This window comes from Mustela putorius, unplaced genomic scaffold (assembly GCF_011764305.1).
Source record: "Mustela putorius furo isolate JIRA1106 unplaced genomic scaffold, ASM1176430v1.1 tig00000095_pilon_pilon_pilon, whole genome shotgun sequence".
NCBI classification, from domain to species: domain Eukaryota; kingdom Metazoa; phylum Chordata; class Mammalia; order Carnivora; family Mustelidae; genus Mustela; species Mustela putorius.
Window position 1 is genome coordinate 28,600,513 of NW_025421280.1, and position 18,389 is coordinate 28,618,901.

At 56.0% G+C, this 18,389-nt stretch overlaps 1 protein-coding gene and 1 long non-coding RNA gene across 3 annotated transcripts; one reads left to right on the top strand and one right to left on the bottom strand.

Annotated features, from left to right (window-relative positions):
• Window positions 1-8,959: 8,959 nt before the first annotated feature.
• Window positions 8,960-11,515, bottom strand: KLF2 (Kruppel like factor 2). The gene is made up of 3 exons (XM_045082290.1): window positions 11,337-11,515; window positions 10,250-11,078; window positions 8,960-9,648 (listed from the first exon to the last, which is right to left on the bottom strand). Exons 1-3 carry the CDS (start codon window positions 11,409-11,411, stop codon window positions 9,473-9,475), a joined length of 1,080 nt encoding a protein of 359 aa, XP_044938225.1. The 5' UTR covers window positions 11,412-11,515; the 3' UTR covers window positions 8,960-9,472.
• A 54-nt stretch (window positions 11,516-11,569) lies between these two features.
• LOC101684933 lies at window positions 11,570-16,747 on the top strand. 2 transcript variants are annotated; one of them, XR_001180811.2, is made up of 3 exons: window positions 11,570-13,705; window positions 14,657-14,730; window positions 15,997-16,747. It is a non-coding gene; the product is annotated as an uncharacterized LOC101684933 (long non-coding RNA). The 2 variants fall into 2 exon arrangements; XR_200069.3 differs by having other exon boundaries at window positions 16,110-16,747.
• Window positions 16,748-18,389: the final 1,642 nt, after the last annotated feature.

Sequence of the window (18,389 nt, forward strand, 5' to 3'; positions counted from 1 at the left end):
TGGGGGCCCCCCTGCTGGAAGCCTTGGAACCTGACAAGCTGTTCTTGAGGGTTTGGGGGGTCACCTGTGTGAGTCAGGGCAGGCTTCCACTCTGGGGCTACAACCCCACAGGGACCAAGGGAAGTCCATAGGGGACAGCCAGAGATCTCACGGGCACCCCAGATGTGCAGCAGGTAAGATGAGTCTCAGGTACACTGAAGCCCCTTGGGCGAGACCTGTATTCCTGTCCCTCTCACCTAACACGGAGCTCGGGGGCTCAGCGCCCCCAACAAACCTCCTGTTGCCACGATTCGCTCATCAAGGCTCCAAGGGGTTTTCCTGCATTTCTGTTCTTTAATTCCCATGCATTTCTGAGTTTGCCAGATTTCTCCCTGTTCTGGATTTCTGGTTTCATTCCACTGTGGTCAGAGAACATGCTCTGTAATATCTCAGACCTCGTCCGTGCATCGAAGTAGGTTTTGCGGTCGATCCCTGGGAATGTTCCGTGTGCCCCTGAGGAGTCTGTATTCCGCTCCTGTTGGTGGAGTGTTCTGGTGGACATGTCTGTTATAGCGAGTGGATCTATAGACTTCCTGTACTTAAAAATATGTTTTTTTAGGGGCGCCTGGGTGGCTCAGTGGGTTAAAGCCTCTGCCTTCAGCTCAGGTCATGATCTCAGGGTCCTGGGATGGAGCCCAGTGTCGGGCTCTCTGCTCGGCGGGGAGCCTGCTTCCTCCTCTCTCTCTGCCTGCCTCTCTGCCTACTTGTGATCTCTGTCTGTCAAATAAATAAATAAAATATTTTTAAAATACATTTTTTTTTTAAAGCCGATGCGGGGACAAGGGGGATGTCAAGAGAATGTCCTGTTCACTCTGTTCTAGGTTAAAGCTGCGTGGAGCCCTGGCCGGTGGGGGCCCTTGGGTCTCAGGGGTGTGGCCCGCTCCCGAGGGCTGAGAGACCCAGGAAGCCTGGCTGGCCCGTCCCAGCGAGCGGCCTCCACAGCCTCCGAAGGAGAGCCGATGGCATCAGCCCGCATGACGGCCTCGGTCTCTGGGTCCTGGCCCAGCTCAGGCCCCAGCCCAGGGGAGGGCCTGCAGGTCTGGTGCTGCCCCTGGAGGAGGCCGTCCTGGGGCCTTTGGGGCCTGGCAGGCTGGGGTGCTCGTTGCAAGCTACAGGATGAGCCGGTGGGCAGGCGGGCGTGCCGGGTGTGAGCGGCACCTCGACCGCAGGCCTGTCCAGCTCCCGGCGGGGCTGCCGTGAAGCCCTGAATATTAGGGCGGCCCCCAAAACTGGGCCACGGGCAGCGCTCGCCTCCCTGCCGTTTCACAGAGGAGGAAACTGAGGCCCGGTATGTGGCTAACTGGGGCTGAGCCAGCCACGAGCTGGTGGAGGACTGAGATCCGGCGGTGCTGGGACACTTGCAGGTCCAGCGGCGCCCGGGTGAGCTGCTCAGGAGAGAGAAGCATTTCTGAGCTTCTGAGCAGCCGTGAGCAAAGCCTTGCAAGAGAAGATGTTGCAGGGTGGCGGGGGGAGGGCACCCAGCAGGTCCAGGTCTGTTTAGATCCCCACACGATTGAAAGCAGGGTCTCGAAGGGGTGTTTGCATCACAGTCGCCCAGGGGCAGAAGTCACCCAAGTGTCTGTCCAGCAGGGGCCAAAGGGAAAGGCAGAACGGGGTCAAGCCGCACCGTGGAGTATTACGCAGCCAGAAACAGGACGGGACTTCTGACCCGGGCGCAGCAAGGGTGAGCCTGGAGGACGTTACGGGAAGGGAGCTCAGGCGGCCACAGCGGGACAAATACTGTGTGATTCCCCTTATGTGAGGTCCCTACAGCAGTCACAGCCACTGAAGCAGGAAGTAGAGTTGGGGGACTGGGGGAGGGACAGATTTTGAGTGTGAGAAGACAGGAAAGTTCTGGAGAGGGATGGTGTTGATGTGCCGAATACCACTGAATTGGACACAAAAATAGTTCCAGTGGTTAGTTTCAGGTTCTGTGTATTTTACCCTAATGGAAAAGTAAAGAAAATAAGGGGTGTCCGGGAAGAAAGTTGGGTGATATGGGAGACGGAACTGGAGAAAGGGCGCAGGCTGGGAGCACGGTCTTGGCCAGGTCTCTGTCTCCGCCCCTGTCCCATCTTCCTTAGTCTACAGGGACTAGGATGGGGGGTGGGCAGGTGGCTCCCTTGGATGGCGCCAGCCTGGATTTGGTCTCTGCCCCCAAGGAGCCCCCGTCCGAACCAGCCAGGGAACAGGCTCCCCCGCCATCTGGGAATCTGGGGTGAAACATACTCAGGGAACCAAGAGAAGGGCAGGGGAGGCTGTGCGCACTCAGAAGGGAAAGTGAGGGGCATCTCCCAACTGTGGGTCACGGCTGAGGAAACATGTCATAGCACATGACGGGCAGGGAACAAAGCTGATGGTCGCTGCCTGCCTCAGTCCCTCCGTGGCTCCCTACTGCCCTCAGTCCTGCAGCTCAGGCTCATCCCTGCCTCTCCCCGTGCATTCCAGTCACAACCACCTCCTCCTTCCCAGAAGCCCCACGTGCAGCCCTCTCCCTCCACCCCACTCCCTCCCAGGGCGGGGGGGTCAGTCCGTGAGCCCCAACTTTGGAGGCAGGACATGCGGGTGTCGCACAAGGCTGAGAGAATCAGTCACGCTTGCCAGGAAGGCCCAGCTGAGAGCCTGGGATTTGTAGAGACGAGAGACAGTGGGGAGGCGCAGGTCACTGGTTTCAGCCTTGGGGAGTCAGGGGAAGGATTTGCGTCAGTCCCACTCTGAGGAACTCTGGCCTTTCTTGCTGTGTGATCTTGGACAGGTGGCTTCCCCTCTCTGAGCCTCCTCATGCACCCGTCACCTCTGGGCCCCATCAAGAAATCCATCTGCCTCCTAGTTCCATGTGGTCAGCTAATTTACTAATGTGTGCGAAGGCCCAGAGAGGAGCCCAGTCATTTGAAAGAAGTCACCAAGTACGTGCTTAGCAGGATGAGGGCCCTGGGTCCTCCCTCCATCCCAGGGAGTGGGTAAGGTCTGCTGAATGGTCACACATCCCGAGGACCGATCGTGGCTGGCCATGGGAAGAAAGTGGCAAAGAATTTCCAGCTGAGGAAAGAGTAAGTGCAAAGGCCCTGAGGCAGGACTTGAAGGGTATATCTGTTTCTTCCCAGAGCCACAAATGGCCACAAATGTACCCTGCCCCACGCTCTCTCTCCTCCAAAAAAAGAATTAAAATTGGTGAAATATGGGTCAGTGAGATTTGCCTTGTCCCTCTGCCTGCCTCATGAAATAGGACTGAACTTGGCCTCCAGGGCCCACACAGCGAAGGGAAAGCCCCGACTCTCAGAGTAGGAGTCCTAGCATCAGTGTGTGTCTCTGAGAAATGCCTCTGGGCCTCAGGTTCCTCTTCTGCAAGGACAAGGAGATGGTGACCCTAAGGGGCTCAAAGGCTGACAGCAGAAATGATGTGCTAAGGGCCAGTGAGGGGGACACTCCCTGGCAGGACACTCGAGAGCACAAAGCTGAGGGGCTAGGAATTGAGACTCCAAAGCCTGCTTCTTCTCTCCCTGCCTAGGGAGGGCTACTCCGGGCCCCTGACTCTTGTCCCATGGCCTCCTGCCCCCCCCCCCCCCCCGCTGAGGATCTGCTTTCTGGCTTTAAGTCTGCAGAAATGACCCCAGGGCAGCTCGGCTAGGTGACTACCAGCAGCTACAGGAAGAGTGGGTGAAACCGGCATTCTAGGCCCAGGGCTGGCAAATGCAAAAGCCCTGAGGCAGGACCAGGGTTGCATGTTTGGCTGACGGTAAGGCGGCCGGCGGGACTGCGTGAGCACACAGGAGAGAGATGAGAGGTGGGAAGGCGGGTCTAGGGACCCTCAGACCACGAAGAAGTTTTCAGATTCATTCTAGAATAATGGAGAGCTGCTGGAGGACACCATCTGATTTGATGGGGGAGACAAAATTGTCCCCAATACGGCGTCTGCGTAGAGGAGCCAAGGGTCTGGTGCCCTTGTTTTCAGATGGGGAAACTTGAGGACTGGAGACCCTCCGTGACTGCCCATTGCAGAGGCATCCCGGTGGGGGGAAAACTTTCATTTCCGGCAGACAGGGCTTCAAGGCTCAGGTCCGTTACGTGGACAGTGATCTTGCCTCCCCACACCACCCCCGTTTTCTCACGTGCAAAATGGGCACAAATCCCCGGAAAACACTCATCACGGAATCATCCTAGAAATCTCACCCCTGCCTCCTGTCTAGCCCAGTACACAGACGGACCATCTGTATTCATCCATTCAGTTGTCGAGGGACACTGGGCTTGTTCTCACCTTTTGCTGATTATGGGTCCTGCTGCTGGGCACCTCGGCCTCCTGCTCCGGGCACCCGTTGGAGTCTCTGTTTTTAAATCTCTGGGGTCTACGGCCAGCAGCGGAGCCGCTGGGTCCTGTGGTAACTCTGTTTTGCTTTTTGGCAAACTGCTTCCCGCCACCCAGGCTTCCTTTGGCTTCATAATGTAGCATCTTAGGGAGGGCCATTCATCTCAGGGAGCCAGGCTCCCCCAAATATTTGTGTCTCTTGACACTCACGGGGAGCCCTCCAGGAACCACAGTCATGGGCATGCAGGAAGACCCGGCCAGCTTGATGTGCTTCAGGATGGAGACTTTTCGAGGCACGGGTAGGAGCTGTGACGTCAGGCTGGCCGGGGTTCGGGCCCCGGCTCCACTCCCTGCACCCGCCGCAGGCCCAGGCTAGCCCTCCGCTCCAGGAGCCCTACTTCCTGCATCTGGAAAACCGGGGTGGCTCTCCTTCTGCCCTCACCACTGCTTGGTGGGCAGGTTGAAAGCGAGAACCTGGGGACGGTGACCGGGATTAAAGCCCCTGCCCCAGCCCGTGGGGCTCAGTTCAAGTTAGCACTGGGTTAGTCACTCAGTAAACTTGTTGACACTGGCTCTGGGTGCCCGCCTGAGGCTGAGTCACTTCTGAGTCACGGATGCTTCCCCAGGACTCAGCTGAGGGCTAAGGCATTGGGTGCATCTGCTGAATGAATGAACGGGAGAGGGGAAGTGGAGAGAAAGAAAAAGAGGCAAGAGAGACAGAGACATAAAGAGAGATGGGGTGGGGTTTAATCCAGACCTCACATCCAAGGACTGGCCACAAGGGGCGGGGTGGGGGGGACTCAGGGCACTGGCCACGCCCTAGTGCTGGGCGCTGCCTTCCCCCTGCGTTCTGTCCTTCTGTCTAACAGCTGCATCTTCACTTTCCAGACAAGGGAACAGGCCTGTGAGGCAGACACGGGAGCTTCGGTGGGAGGGAAGGGTTTTGCCTAAGCAGTGGTTCTCACTGCCTGCCCTTCTGTGCACCCCCTCCCCAGGGGACATTGGTGACGTCTGGAAACATTTTGGTTGTTGTGACGGAGGGGCTCGAGGTGCTACAGGCAACAGGTGGGTCGAGCCCAAGGGTGCTTCTCAATATCCTACCATGCACAGCATGGCCCCCAACAGCCAAGGAGGGTCCAGCCTCAGATGTCAGTTGGTGCCAAGGAAGAGAAACCGCGTGTCAATTATTTGAGGGAAAAAAATGGTTTCGGTCCCAGGCTCCCAGTCCACAGCAGAATACAGTCCCCATCTGTAAGCTGGTCCTGTTACCTCCTCTCTCCCCCAGCTGCTGTATTTAAGTGCAGGCAGGATCTTAGGACCTCAGTGAGTCATAAAGTTATAGATGCAAAGTGGCAACTGGGTGACTCAGTTGAGTGGCTGGCTCTCGGTTTCGGCTTAGGGCATGATCTCAGGGTCCTGGGATCGAGCCCCGTGCTGGGCTCTGCACTCAGTGGGGAATCTGCTTGAGGATTCTCTCTCTCTCTCTCCCTCGGCCCCTCTCTGTGCTTGCTCTCTCTCTCAAATAAATAACCAACCTTAAAAAAAATTGTATATGAAGTCTCTTAGGTGGTCATGGAACCCCAACCCAGTGGTTCTCAATCTGGGGTTAGTTTCCCCGCCTCCCACCCCGGGGACACTTGGCAACGTCTGGAGCCATTTGGGGTTGTCACAGCTGGTGGGGATGGGGCTGCTGGTGTGAAGTGGGCGGGGCTAGGTTGCTGCTGGAGGTCCTGTGGTGCACGGGGCAGCCCCCACTAGAGAGCACGATCTGGCCCCAAATATCGCCGGAGCGAAGGTGCAGGAACCCGGTCCTCAGCACCGCAGCTCCACATGGGAGCCACCTGGCCCTGGTGATTTCACAAGCCGTCTCCGGCCTGTTGCCTTGGGACTCCCCAGGGTGATGCTGGGTCTGGGTGCTAACTCAGCTTTACCGATGGGACAAGGTGCTGAGTCAGGGACTCACCTTACCCTCTGAAAGCTCACGTTTCCTCTGCTTCACACCCTATTCTGTCACCACCCTGGGTGTCCGGGGCTCCCTGACATACAGGAAACTTCTGGCAGAGAAACAGCTCTTGTACCCTCCGCCCATCTCTGGAGTGACTCTTGGGAGATCATTCTGGCAATGTCCAAAGTCCCCCCAAACTTTCATCCCTTCCAACTCCTTTACCCACCCCCCCGGAGGACAAACTGAAACATGACCCCCCCTAAATAAATAAATAAATAAATATATATATATATATATATAAAACTAGGTGCTTGTTTGCATAAGCAATTTCTGGCATGTCTAATGGAATATTATGCAACCATTTTAAATGGTATTAAACACATATGGAGGGAAAAATAGGGAAAAATGGTTTTCACCTTGCTTGGAAAAAAAAGAGGAGGTGGGGGGAATCCAGAGATCACCACAGCCATGGGAAAGCGATTCAACCGCTCACCAGAAATCCCTCCCTCTAACAACCTCTGATTGGAATGGGGCTGTAGAATGCAGGGTAAGTTGTTTTTCCGTCTGATATTTACCATTCTGACAAACGGATACCAGGACTTTTTATGGATAGGAAAAATGTCCAGGTTTGGTGTGTTCTTCCAGTGATCTGAGGTGGGGCCCGGCGGTGAGATTTTATTCATACTTCTCTCTCTGGGTGACATCTGCCATCAAAGCTTGCTCCTGGGACAGGGCCACCTCCTTGGGTAGAGAAGCATTGGCTCCTGTTCTTTTAGGAACCAGAGGACCAGTTCCTCTGCCTGCAGCACCGCTGGTATCTGGGGCTCATCCTCTGAATGCTGGGGCGGGGCAGGGCAGGGTGGGGGGGAGGGGGTGCTGCCAGGTTCATCATAAGCAGCTTAGCAGGGCCCTTCACCCACCGGATGCCAGCAGCACCCCACCCCCCGTTTGTGGCAACTGAAAATGTCTCCAGTCCAGGTCACCCCTGGCGGAGGACCACACATCCAGAAGACACCTGATGAAGGTTGACATTTGGGTTTTCAGAAAGGGACGATGAGGGCTCTTTGGGTGGCTGAAGCACCCAGCTGGTGGGGGCATGGCACTGTGTTCTAGCAGCTGGGGGCGCTCAGGAACAGAAACTCAACAGCTTCTGTCCCTTGACAACTGACCTTTCATCGGACTCAACTTCCCCTGCCAGGGGAATTTGCGAGGTGTTTTTTGAGCAAAGCCAGAAAGAGGGCTTTACCTGCGAGTTGAAACGCAACTGGAAAGACTGAAGACCCTGCAAAAGGTTATTTTAAATCTTTTGTGAGCCTTTGTGCTGCCCTTCCCCGCCCCCTCCCAGTGCCTCCGGAACCAGCTCTGAGCGAAAAGCATGTCCACGGGGTCGGTGGGGCCCCGGGCTCTGCTCCGCTCCGGAAGGGTTTTGGCAAGAGCCGCAGAGAGTGGTTTCGGGAGGCTCACACGCTCACACACCCCTCATCACCGGCGGCCCCGGGCCCTGGCTATTTACTCGAGGAAGATGAATCAGATTGTCATCTTCCATTTCTGCTTTTTGTGGATTACCAAATGCTCTCAGCTGTTTCCAGGACTGCCTTGGGTTGGGGGCGGGGGGAGGGAGGAAGGATGGAGGGAGGGAGGAAATCCCAGCCTCTGTCGCAATGGGGCAAGAGTGTTTTAAAATAGGCGCTGCTTACAAGCTATTTTCACTTTCTGGAAACAACTTGTGCAATTGTTGGTAGTCATGGTTACCCACCCAGGGCCCCGAAAAGGGGGAAGAGGAGGGGGAACCTGCCAGGGAGAGAGGCACCTCATTGCGTGACAGGGCCACCTGGGGTGCAGGGCAGGGGTCTCCTCCTTTTGGAGGTGGATTTCTAAAGTGGCCACCTCCCACCACCAAGGCGGGGGCTCTGATGGGATTCCCTCACAACAGGGCACCTGCAGGAGAGGGTCTCACATTTCTCCAGCGCAAGTAGCACATGGGTTATTGCAGAAAGCCCCTGATCCCTTCTACCGGGGTCCAAGGACCCTTGGGAGGCAGACAGACCTGGCTGGCTTCCCAGTGCCACCACTCTCCACAGCTACCTCTCTGGGCCTGTTTCCTCATCTGGAAAAGAGCCATACATAGCCCTCAAATAAAATTTCATTTTTTTCTAACAGGATGGGGAGCTCATCCCTTAAAAAATCCTGCTCAAAGGCAAGACTAGTAAAAGGCAAAAGCAGTTCAGAAACTCATTATTTTACCCCTTTCAAAAAAAAAGAAGAAGAAGAAGAAAGAAGAAAAAAGATGTTTGTGTGAGGAGTGGGTGGAAGCCTGCACACTCCAGAACTTTGGCTAAAACCTCAGAAACTTCCAGAAAGAGGTAGGCTTTTTTTTTCTTTTCTTTTTCAGCCCAGAGGAGGCCACGTCAGTGGCACCAACACTTTCCCCAGCTCAGGGGAAAAAGAGGCAATTTATGGCTCAGGGAACAACCTTAAAATAACTCTCCCTCAGTCTTAAAATGTAGTGTTTAAATTTATAGAAAAAGCCACAGGTTCCTGGCAGCTGGGTGCTGGCTGGGGAAGGCCACACTTCACCCCACCTCTGCCAGGCTGCCCTCCCCCATCAAAGCTGCCCCTTCCCCCCCACACCCGCCCTACACCCCAGCTTCCAAGCAGTCAGACCAGGGCTGTGATTTTTCAAAAGATGCAAAACTTTTTTTTAATTAAAAAAAAAAAAAACCAACAAAAGTCTTATAAAAATGAACCAGGGAGCCAAAATGCCCACCTGTCTTCCTATTTTACAGTAATACAATATCTGTCACAGTCATTATGTACAATATTATAAAAAATGTCGAAGACAGTACAAATTAAGGCTGTATTTCTCACAAGGCATCAAGCCTCGATCCTCTAGTGTAGACCCGGTGGGGGTGGGGGTGGGGAAGACGACACTTAATTATTGCACCATTTTGAAAACAAAACTCGTCAAGGAGGATCGTGGTCTTCTCCCACCGGGTCTTCAGTCTCTGATGGGGGCTGGGCCGTCGTCGTCGTCGTGGGGCTGGGGGAGCCTCCTCAATGGCCACGCCGTGCCCAGCCCGGTCCTCTGGGCCCAATAAATACCAGTCACAGTTTGGAGGGGGCCGCGCCCGGCGCATGGGACCCGCCACGGCCGCGCGCGGGTGGTGGTGGGGGGGTCGTTCAGGCTACATGTGCCGCTTCATGTGCAGCGCCAGGTGGTCGGAGCGCGAGAAGGCACGGTCGCACAGGTGGCACTGGAAGGGTCGGTGGCCTGTGTGCTTGCGGTAGTGGCGCGTCAGTTCGTCGGAGCGCGCGAACTTCCAGCCGCAGCCGTCCCAGTTGCAGTGGTAGGGCTTCTCGCCTGCAGGGAGGGGGCGAGAGCGGGCCTCAGTTTGCTTCCCAGGTACTCGCCTGTGGCCCCGGTACGCACACGCTCCCTGCGACGGTGACTACTGGGGCGCGCGCAGCCTATCCCTAACCAGCGCCCAAAGCTGTGGGGGGACCTATGTTTTGGACCTCTAGGGATCCCAGGCACACGACCCTAGCTCTCGAACCCCCTGATTCTCGTCTCCCAGGGCGCCCAAAGTGTATACTCTCCACTCCCCAGCGCTGCAAGCCACGCCCCCGGGGGAGTCCTAAGCTTGCGTCCTCTCTCCAGCGTTCTGAGACCCAGCGCCCCCCTAGGTTTCCTAGCCGCGCGCACCCTCTGCCCAAAGCCCTGAGCCACGCTCCCAGGAGGGTCCAAAGCGTGTGTCCCTTCCCTAACATTCTGATACAGGGTCCCCCGAAGGTTCCTAAGTGCGCAATCCCTCCCCAACCGCTAGAGCCACGGCGCCAGTGGAGTCCTAAGCTTGCGACCCCCTCCCAATCTTCTTGGCCACGCCCTCGAGGGGGGTTCCTAAGCGCGCGCCCCCGGTCGCTAGCCCCTAGCCACCGCCCCCCAGCCGGCGTTCACCGCCCACCTGTGTGCGTGCGCAAGTGCGCCTTGAGGTGTGAGCTCTTGGTGTAGGTCTTGCCGCAGCCCGCGTAGCTGCAGGTGTGCGTGGCGGTGCGCTTGCGCGGCCAGGAGCGGCGGCCGCGCTTGGGCTTGGCTTCGAGCAGCTCCAGAGGTGACGCGGGAGGCGTGAGGAGACCTCGGGCGGCGGGTGGCGCCAAGCCCAGAGCTGCAGCGGCGGCGGCTGCGGCCGCGTCGTCGAAGAGACCGAAGGCGGCGGGCGCGGGAGGCGCGTAGTGCATACCGGGCCCGGGCGCTCCGAAGCCGGGGCCGCCGAAGGGCGGCGGGAAGGGGCCGCGCGGACCGGACGCAGGCAGGCGCGCGGGGCCGTCGGGGCTGAGCGGCGGCGTGTCGGGCGGCGGCGGGGGGCGGCCCCCGGGGCCTCTCATGCACGCAGCGGCGGGGCCCGGGGCGCCCTCGCGCTTGAGGCCCCGCGGCCCGCGGGCCAGGCCGGGCGCGCAGCCGTAGCCTCCGCCGCCGTCCGCCTCGGGGGGCTCGGCCTTCACCAGGCGGCCGGGTGGCGCCAGCAGGAAGCGGCCGTGCAGCGCGGGCCCCGGCGGCACGTCCAGCTCGGGCCGCAGCAGCTCGGACACCAGGCCGCCCGCAGGGGCGCTGTAGGGCGGCGGTGCGCTGGGCTCGGGATAGTAGAACGCAGGCGGCGGGGGCGGCGGGGGCGGCGGCGGCTCAGGGGCAGCCTCAGCGCCAAGGCCGTCCAGCCCCATGGACAGGATGAAATCCAGCACGCTGTTGAGGTCGTCGTCTGTGCCGCCTGCCTCGGGCTCTGCGCGCGGCCAGCGCTGCGGGTGACAGAGCGATAGGGCGCGGGCGTGAGCGCGGGGCAGGTCTCAGCGATCGCCGCCCGCCGCCTGCGTTCTATTACCCTGAGCCCACAGTTCCCGGGGCTTTTTTTTACACTGAGCCCGTTTTACAACACAGAGCCCGCAGTCCCCGCCGCCTGCGTTCTACTACCCCGAAGCCCACATTTTTACTACCCTGAGCCAGCCGCCCCCGCCGCCCGCGGTCCTGGCCGCCCCCGATGCCCCTGCCGCCCTCACCTCCTGCAGGCCACGCTCGCGGCACGGACTGGCGAAAGTGGAGAAGGACGGCAGGATGGGCTCGCTCAGCGCCATGGCTGGGACCTGGGGCCGACGCGGGTTCGGGACACCGGTGAGTGGCTGCCCGGAGCCGGGCTGGTCGGGGTTCGGGCGGGCGGGCGGGGACGCTCTGCGGCCCGCGGCCGGGCCCGCCCAAGCCTTATAGGCGCGGCGCGCGCGGGGGGCCGGGCCAAAGCGGCGGCGGCGGAAACGCGTCCCGGATGGGGACGAGCTCCGGGCGCAGCCTAAATTTAGCCGCGGTATATAAGCCGGCGGGCGGCGGCGGCCGTGGCCACTGCGGCCGCCAGGGCTCTGCGCAGCCTGGCTGGCCCCCTGCGCACGGCCAGGCCGCGCCCCCCTCCTGGGCCCGCCCCCGCCTGTCTCCCCGGCGACGCGTCAACACGCGCTCCACAACAGCACCGTGACACCCAGGGATCCCCGGGGCGCCCCATGGGCTCCCGCCTGCTCGAGGACCTGGAGCGGAGGCGGCATCCGGGGACCCGGGACTCTGAGTGGAGCACTGGGTCCCCTGGCCTCCAGGGATCCCTGATGTATGGGGAGAATGGTCCCCAACGCCTCAGAGGGGTTCCCAGAATCCCTGGTGATGGGCGAGATTGCCCCATAGTTTCAAAGGGGTTTCTAGAATCCTAGATGATGGGTGGGGTTCCCGGGAACCCTGATGCAGGGGGGATTGGGGTCCCCAGGATTCATAATGGGTGGGGAAACTTTCATTTTCTCTCATTTCATCTCATGTCATCAAAACTCTCGTTTTCCGGGGGCCCGTTAAGCTAAGCCTGACCCACTGTTATGCCCATCGCTATGTAAAAAACCTTGTGCGATGCCCTTAACAAATGTTAAGTCCTTGAGACCAGGGCTCTCTTAAGGAAGCCCTCCAGGGAAACTGAGGCTCAAGGGGCTCTGGGAGAGGCTTGCCGTCCTTAACTGACTTGCTTAAGTGTAGAAGCTGAAGACAAGGGTGACAGTCTCTCCTCCAAGACAGACCCAGCGCTGGGCGGGAGCAGGGGGTGGCGCCGGGGGACAGGGAACAAGCTTGTCCGGTGGGCATGTTGAATATACCACCTGGGTTGCTCGCGGCACAGCCTTGCCAGCAAAGGACTGTCACTACCATTGTTACTGGCCCCGTGTAGGCCGGGAGAGCACAGGACCAAGAGCCAGACAAATCTGCCTGCTCTTGGGGGCTTCCCCTAGGGGGTATAAAATAAACAAGTATATTGGGGAGATGAACCTTTTGGAAACATAAAGCAGGGGGTGCAAGATACAGCGCGGAGGGGACTAGGAGGCAAGTGAGTGAGCGGGGAGAGAGGGGATGGTGAAAAGTTCAACTTCACCTCACCCAGTGCTATTATGAGTCAAGACCTGGAGAAAAGGGGAGCCACATGAGTCCTAGAGGGAGAGCATCTCATGGTGTAACCCAGAGCCGGTTTCCAGCTTTGGTCTCGACTCCAGAGTCTGTGTTCTGGACCTGGAGGCATCCAGGGTCTTCCTCTGTCCCGTGGCCCGATGTTGATGGGTTCAGGAAGCTCTTGACCGGGACACCTTCTCTGGGGCCAGGAAGGCTTTGCCACGGACGGCAGCTGGACTACCACAGCCCAGGACCACTGCATGGAGGTGGCCTTGGCACCACACAGGCATCAAGGGGCCCCGCTGGGGTCCACAATGCTGGACCCTCCCAGCTGGAAGGCACCTCAGAGGCGCATCACCTCACCATGAATCATCCAACTATGGGTTCAGCAAACGCACTGATGAGCCCCATTTTCAGGCGCCGGGGATCCGGTGGTGCCGGAGGGGGCAGGGATCCTCCCTACAGCTTCCCTGGGCTTTGGGAAACTTCAGCTGGAATTCAGACGTGCCTCTGGCGGCTGCCACCGCAACAACGGAGAGTCAGCCTCAGCCACAGACTGCTGGCTGTGTGACCTTGGGCAAGTGGTTTTGCCTCTCTGGGCTTGCTTCTTCATCTGTAAAACAGATGATATGGTAGCTTACCCCACAGTGGTTCTGTACGTGCGTGTGTGCATGTGTATATGTAAGTGCTGGTGACATCCCGTGAGCCCTCTACAGCTTTTGGTTAAATGAGCCACCTGTATACTTTTCTCACTACTTTCACCTGAGCCTCTGTTTCCCCATAGGATAATGAGGCAAAGATGACGGTCCCCAGGCATATGATTCTCTGGTCCTCCTCTCCGCCTTGGACAGCCCCTGCGGCTCCTTCCAGTGCATTCTTCCTCCTTTCTTGGATTCCTTGCAGGTCCCGGAAGGGACCAAGCCCGTGCATCCCGCCAGGCCTTTGTACTTGCTGTGTCCTCTACCAAGTAAGTCTTTCCCTCACTTCCCACTTGCTTGGCTCTGGCTCGTCTTCTCTTGTCACCCCCTTAACTAGTGAACTTAATTTTTTAGGGTTCTATTAGGTTTACAGAAAACATGAGTAGGAAGTATACAGAGTCCCCATGTCCCCCACACATGCCGTTTCTCCTGGCAGTATGTGATACATTTGTTAATACTCCAGGAGCCAGTATTGATGCATTGTTACTAACTGAAGTCACGGTTGACACCAGTGTCCCCACTCTTGATGTTGTACCTTGTATGGGTTTTGACAAATGCACGTCATGTATCCACTTTTATACTATCATATGGAGTAGTTTTGCTGCCCTAAAAGCCCCCTGGTCCCTACCTCTCCTTCCCTCCCTCCTCCCTAACCCCTGGTTAGGTACCATAGTTTTTTGTCTTTTTCCAGAATCTCTCCAGTTGTTGCTCATACTGTAGTTAGTTTCTTTTAGTTGGTGTCTTTCACTTAGCAATGGGCATTTTAAGATTCACCCATGTCTTTTGATGGCTTGAGTACTCATTTCTTTTTTGTTGCTGAATAATATCCTATGGTATGGATGGATGGACCACTGTTCACCCGTTCGTCTGTTGAAGGACATCTTGGTTGCTTCCAGTTTTGGGCAATATAGTTGCCAGATCGGATATACACTGAATATGGCTTCATGGACACGTTTTCAGATTAATTGCGTATATCTAGGGACACAATTGGTGGATCACAGGCTAGCAGTGTGTTTCACTTTGTAAAAAGACCACCAAGCTGTCCTCCAGAGTAATACTACCATTTGTGTGCCCACCAGCAGTGAATGGACGAGAGTTCCCATTGCTCCATATCCTCGCCAGCATTTTGTGTTGCCATTTTTTTGGTTTGTGTTTTTGTTTGTATTTTAGCCATTCTAATAGCTGTGTGGTGGTATCTCATTGATGTTTTTAATTTGCAGTCTCTGGATGACGTCTGATGTGGAGCCCCTTTTCATTCGCTCATTTGCCAGCTGTATATCTTTGTCATTGAGAGGTCAGTTCAGTCCTTTGGCCCAGATTTTAACTGGGTTGTTTGTTTTCTTACAGACTTTTAAGCATTATTCGTATATGTCGGACGCCCATCCTTTACCAGACAGGCGATTCGCAAAGATTTTCTCCTAGTCTGCGGCTTGGGTTTTGAATCTCTAACGGTGCCTTTTGGAGAGCACAAGTTTTTTATTTCAAGGGAGGCCAGTGTATCATATTTTCCTTTTAGGATTGTGCTTGGGTCTTTTATGTAAAAAATCGCCAAGCCCACAGTCATCCTGATTTGCCTCATGTTTATCATCTAGAAGTTTTATAGGTTTTGCCTTCATACTTCACTGGATGATCCATCTTGAGTTAAAAACAAAATTTACTTTCTTCTTTTTTTTTTTTTGGCCTGTGGATCCCCAGTGGTCCCAGGACCATTTGTCGGAAAGGCCAGAGAGCTCGTCTGTGCATTTCAGCCTGACCCTGTCTTCCAGGCTCCGCTGACCCAACACCAGGCCGCTCTATGCTGCATAGTTCCCTTCTCTGACCCTGCTTTTTAGGGCTTGTTCTGCGGCACTTTTCACTGTTGGTCATTCTTTTATCCATGGGTTCCTTTTTTTTTTTTCCTTTTTTTTCCTGTCATGCCCACAAGCAGTGCATGACCTGCGGGGAAGGCAGGAGCCAGGGGCCTGGCCCAGCATGTGATGGACACTCAGTCAGTATCTAGCAGGTGGGTGAGCAAGGAAATGAGCTGATTTCTCTCCCATAGCTCCTTGGAGGAACTTCTGTGGGGGGCTTGCCACTCCTGCAGGACTCTCCACAGTTGCTTCTCCATCACCCAGGTTTCTGGGACCTTCCTTGTCGCCACAGCCAATGAGTCGAATGTGTCCCAACACATATGCCCACCTCCTAACCCCGGGTGCCTGTGACTGGGACCTGATTTGGAAAGAGGGTCTTTGCAGGTGTAATTAAGGGTCTTGAGGTGAGATCATTTTGAGTTAGGATGGGCCCCGAACCCAATGATTGGTGTCCTTAGAACAGACGCGGAGTCACAAGCACAGAGAAGATATCTAGGGGAAGATGAGGGGCAGAACTCACAGTAATGTAGCCCCAAGCCAAGGCACCCCTGGAAGTCTCTCCTGGGACTGATTCTGCCTCAGAGCTTCATCAGAAGGATGAACCCTCCCTGTCGACACCCTAATTTCAGACTTCTGGCCCCCAGGACTGTGAGAGAATACATGTCTGTTGTTAAACCACCCAGTTTGTGCCTTTTTTTTTCTTGCGGCAGCCCCAGGAAGCTCATACATCATGGTGACCATCTGTTCTCTCCCTGGCTTCCTCTCCAGACAGGGAGCCCCCCAAAGGCAGGGGCCTCCCTCGATTCATCTCTGTGTCTCCCAGGCCCAGCTGTGGACCTGGTGTTGAAACAAACATGACGCGGGGATGCCGGCCACCCACCGAGGACCTCCCAGGGCAGTGTGAGACACTTCGGCACGGCACCTGGTGAACAGAGCCAGCCCCCGGAACCACCAACGATTGGGAAGAACGTGGACTTCAGTTGCCCCTTTACCTGTGTGACCTTGGACATGTCATTGGACCTCTCCGTGCCCTCAGTGTCATCGGGAGACAGGAGATGGCACATGTCAAGAACATCGGCTGCCTGATTATGAACATGAGTGAGCGAGCCAGATGGGGGGATCCCAGGCTGAGGGAGGGACCTGGTACTTGGGAGGAAGGCTCAGAGCATGGCCGCTCTCATTCTGCTATCTAGGCCACACATTTCGATGGGAGTGGGTCCCAGTGGCATCTCGGGTGACAATGCCTTGGGAGAAAAAGTCAGGTCCCCAGGGCGGCCTCTTCCCAGCTCGGGGACATACCCTCGGCTGAACTTCACAGCCTCTGAGCAGCCTGTCCCATCACTTGCTAAGTTGGGGAGAATGAGGTGTGTCTACAGAAGTTACATGATCAGGGGCGCCTGGGTGGCTCAGTGGGTTAAAGCCTCTACCTTTGGCTCGGGTCATGATTCCAGGGTCCTGGTTTCGAGCCCCACATCGGGCTCTCTGCTTGGCGGGGAGCCTGCTTCCCCCTTTCCCTCTCTGCCTGCCTGTCTGCCTAATTGTGCTCTCTGTCAAATAGATAAATAAAATCTTAAAAAAAAAAAAGATACGTGATCAGTGATACTTGTGCTCTCTGTCAAATAGATAAATAAAATCTTAAAAAAAAAAAAAGATATGTGATCAGTGAGTGGCCCCGTAATGCTGAAAGACAAGCAAATGAGCACCCTTCTCGAACTTAGGTGTCACTGGTAAGTTCCAAAAGGGTAGGGTCTGGCTCTGTGTCTGTGCCTTGCTGTCTGCTTCATAGTGGGGAACTTTATGCCTCTTGATGGTGTTGCCTTCACTCTCATGTTGTTCCCAAGGCCTCCCATCCTCTCCTAATAAGTCAGCATTAATTGTCAAAGACAGGGGTGGGGTGGGCAGATCATTGCCCTCCAATCCATTGGTACTGTTTTGAGCACTGTGCTGGCATGGATTCTGAGATTGTTTCCAGGCTCAGCGCTCGGAAGCAGTGCTGTGATTGATTGGTGATGTCTGTCTGTGATTGACTGGTGATATCTGTTACTGTGAGAGGCTTGGAGGAATGGTGCATATGCTACTTTGCATTTACCATCTCCTGCCATCTATGTTTAAGGGCTCACGATGCTCACAAATCAGAAGTTTTTAGTCTCAGCACCTCATAAATATTGAGCTCCCTCTCCATGCTCTGCTGGACACGGAGAGAAAGCTAAAGAAGTACACAGCCCCTTTCTGCCCACAGAGAGCTTACAATCTCCTTTAACTCGGTCCTGACCATTTCTAGTATCCTTCACTTCTTGCTACTTTTCTTCAAGAGTCTAGACTGCCTCTCCCTTTACCAGCTGTTCTGCCCCAAATAGCTATTGTGTGCACTTGGCCCAACTCCCGAGAGCAAGCACTTAGGAATTCTACAGAAAACACGTCACCCAAAATACAGCTGAGCTTCCAAGACAAGTTATGAATGCTCTAGAGGAATTGTATTTGCATGACAGCAGCAACTGGACAATGACTCCCAGCTGGGGTGATTAGGGTGTTTCTGCCTAGGTTTGCGCAAGCTTTCTGCAGTGTGTTGCCAGACTCAGCTCCCCATGTTGCAAAGAGGTTTGGCAGCTCGGCATTTCTTGGGGATGGGAAGTCATGTGGACAAGGACACCCTTTGCGACTGGGTTTCTTATCATGGGTCACCACCGCGCTGCTGCTGTGCTCAGAGGCCCGAAGCCCCAAGAGAAAGGGCACTTTCCCATTTGCCTCTCCATCTCTGGGACTCTTGTTGCTTACAAACAATTAAGTAGTGATATGTGGGGGAAGGTGCCAAAGTTTCATTTGGTTGGTGACTGATGGATTCCCAGGAGAATCCTCCGTCATCTCCTCACCAGCCAGGCCATGACGGTCTTAGTCTCGTTGATACAGAGGACAGGAGAGGAGGAGGGAGCAACACTTATTAAGCACCTACTGTATGCCAAGCTGTACATTGAAGAACTGCATATGTGTCCTTGCTTAATCTTCAAGCATATCTGTTTAGCATGGTGAGCAGTGGATGGAAGAGGAGGGCTCAGCCAGAACCTTAGGTCAGATCCTGGCTCTGGCACCTGCAACTCGGTGACCT

Coding starts and splice junctions, on each gene's coding strand:
- KLF2 (XM_045082290.1), bottom strand. CDS start 11,411: ATGGCGCTGAGCGAGCCCATCCTGCCGTCCTTCTCCACTTTCGCCAGT. Junction 11,079..11,336: donor GCGAGCGTGGCCTGCAGGAG/GTGAGGGCGGCA, acceptor TGTCACCCGCAG/CGCTGGCCGCGCGCAGAGCC. Junction 9,649..10,249: donor GCACTTGCGCACGCACACAG/GTGGGCGGTGAA, acceptor CCCTCCCTGCAG/GCGAGAAGCCCTACCACTGC.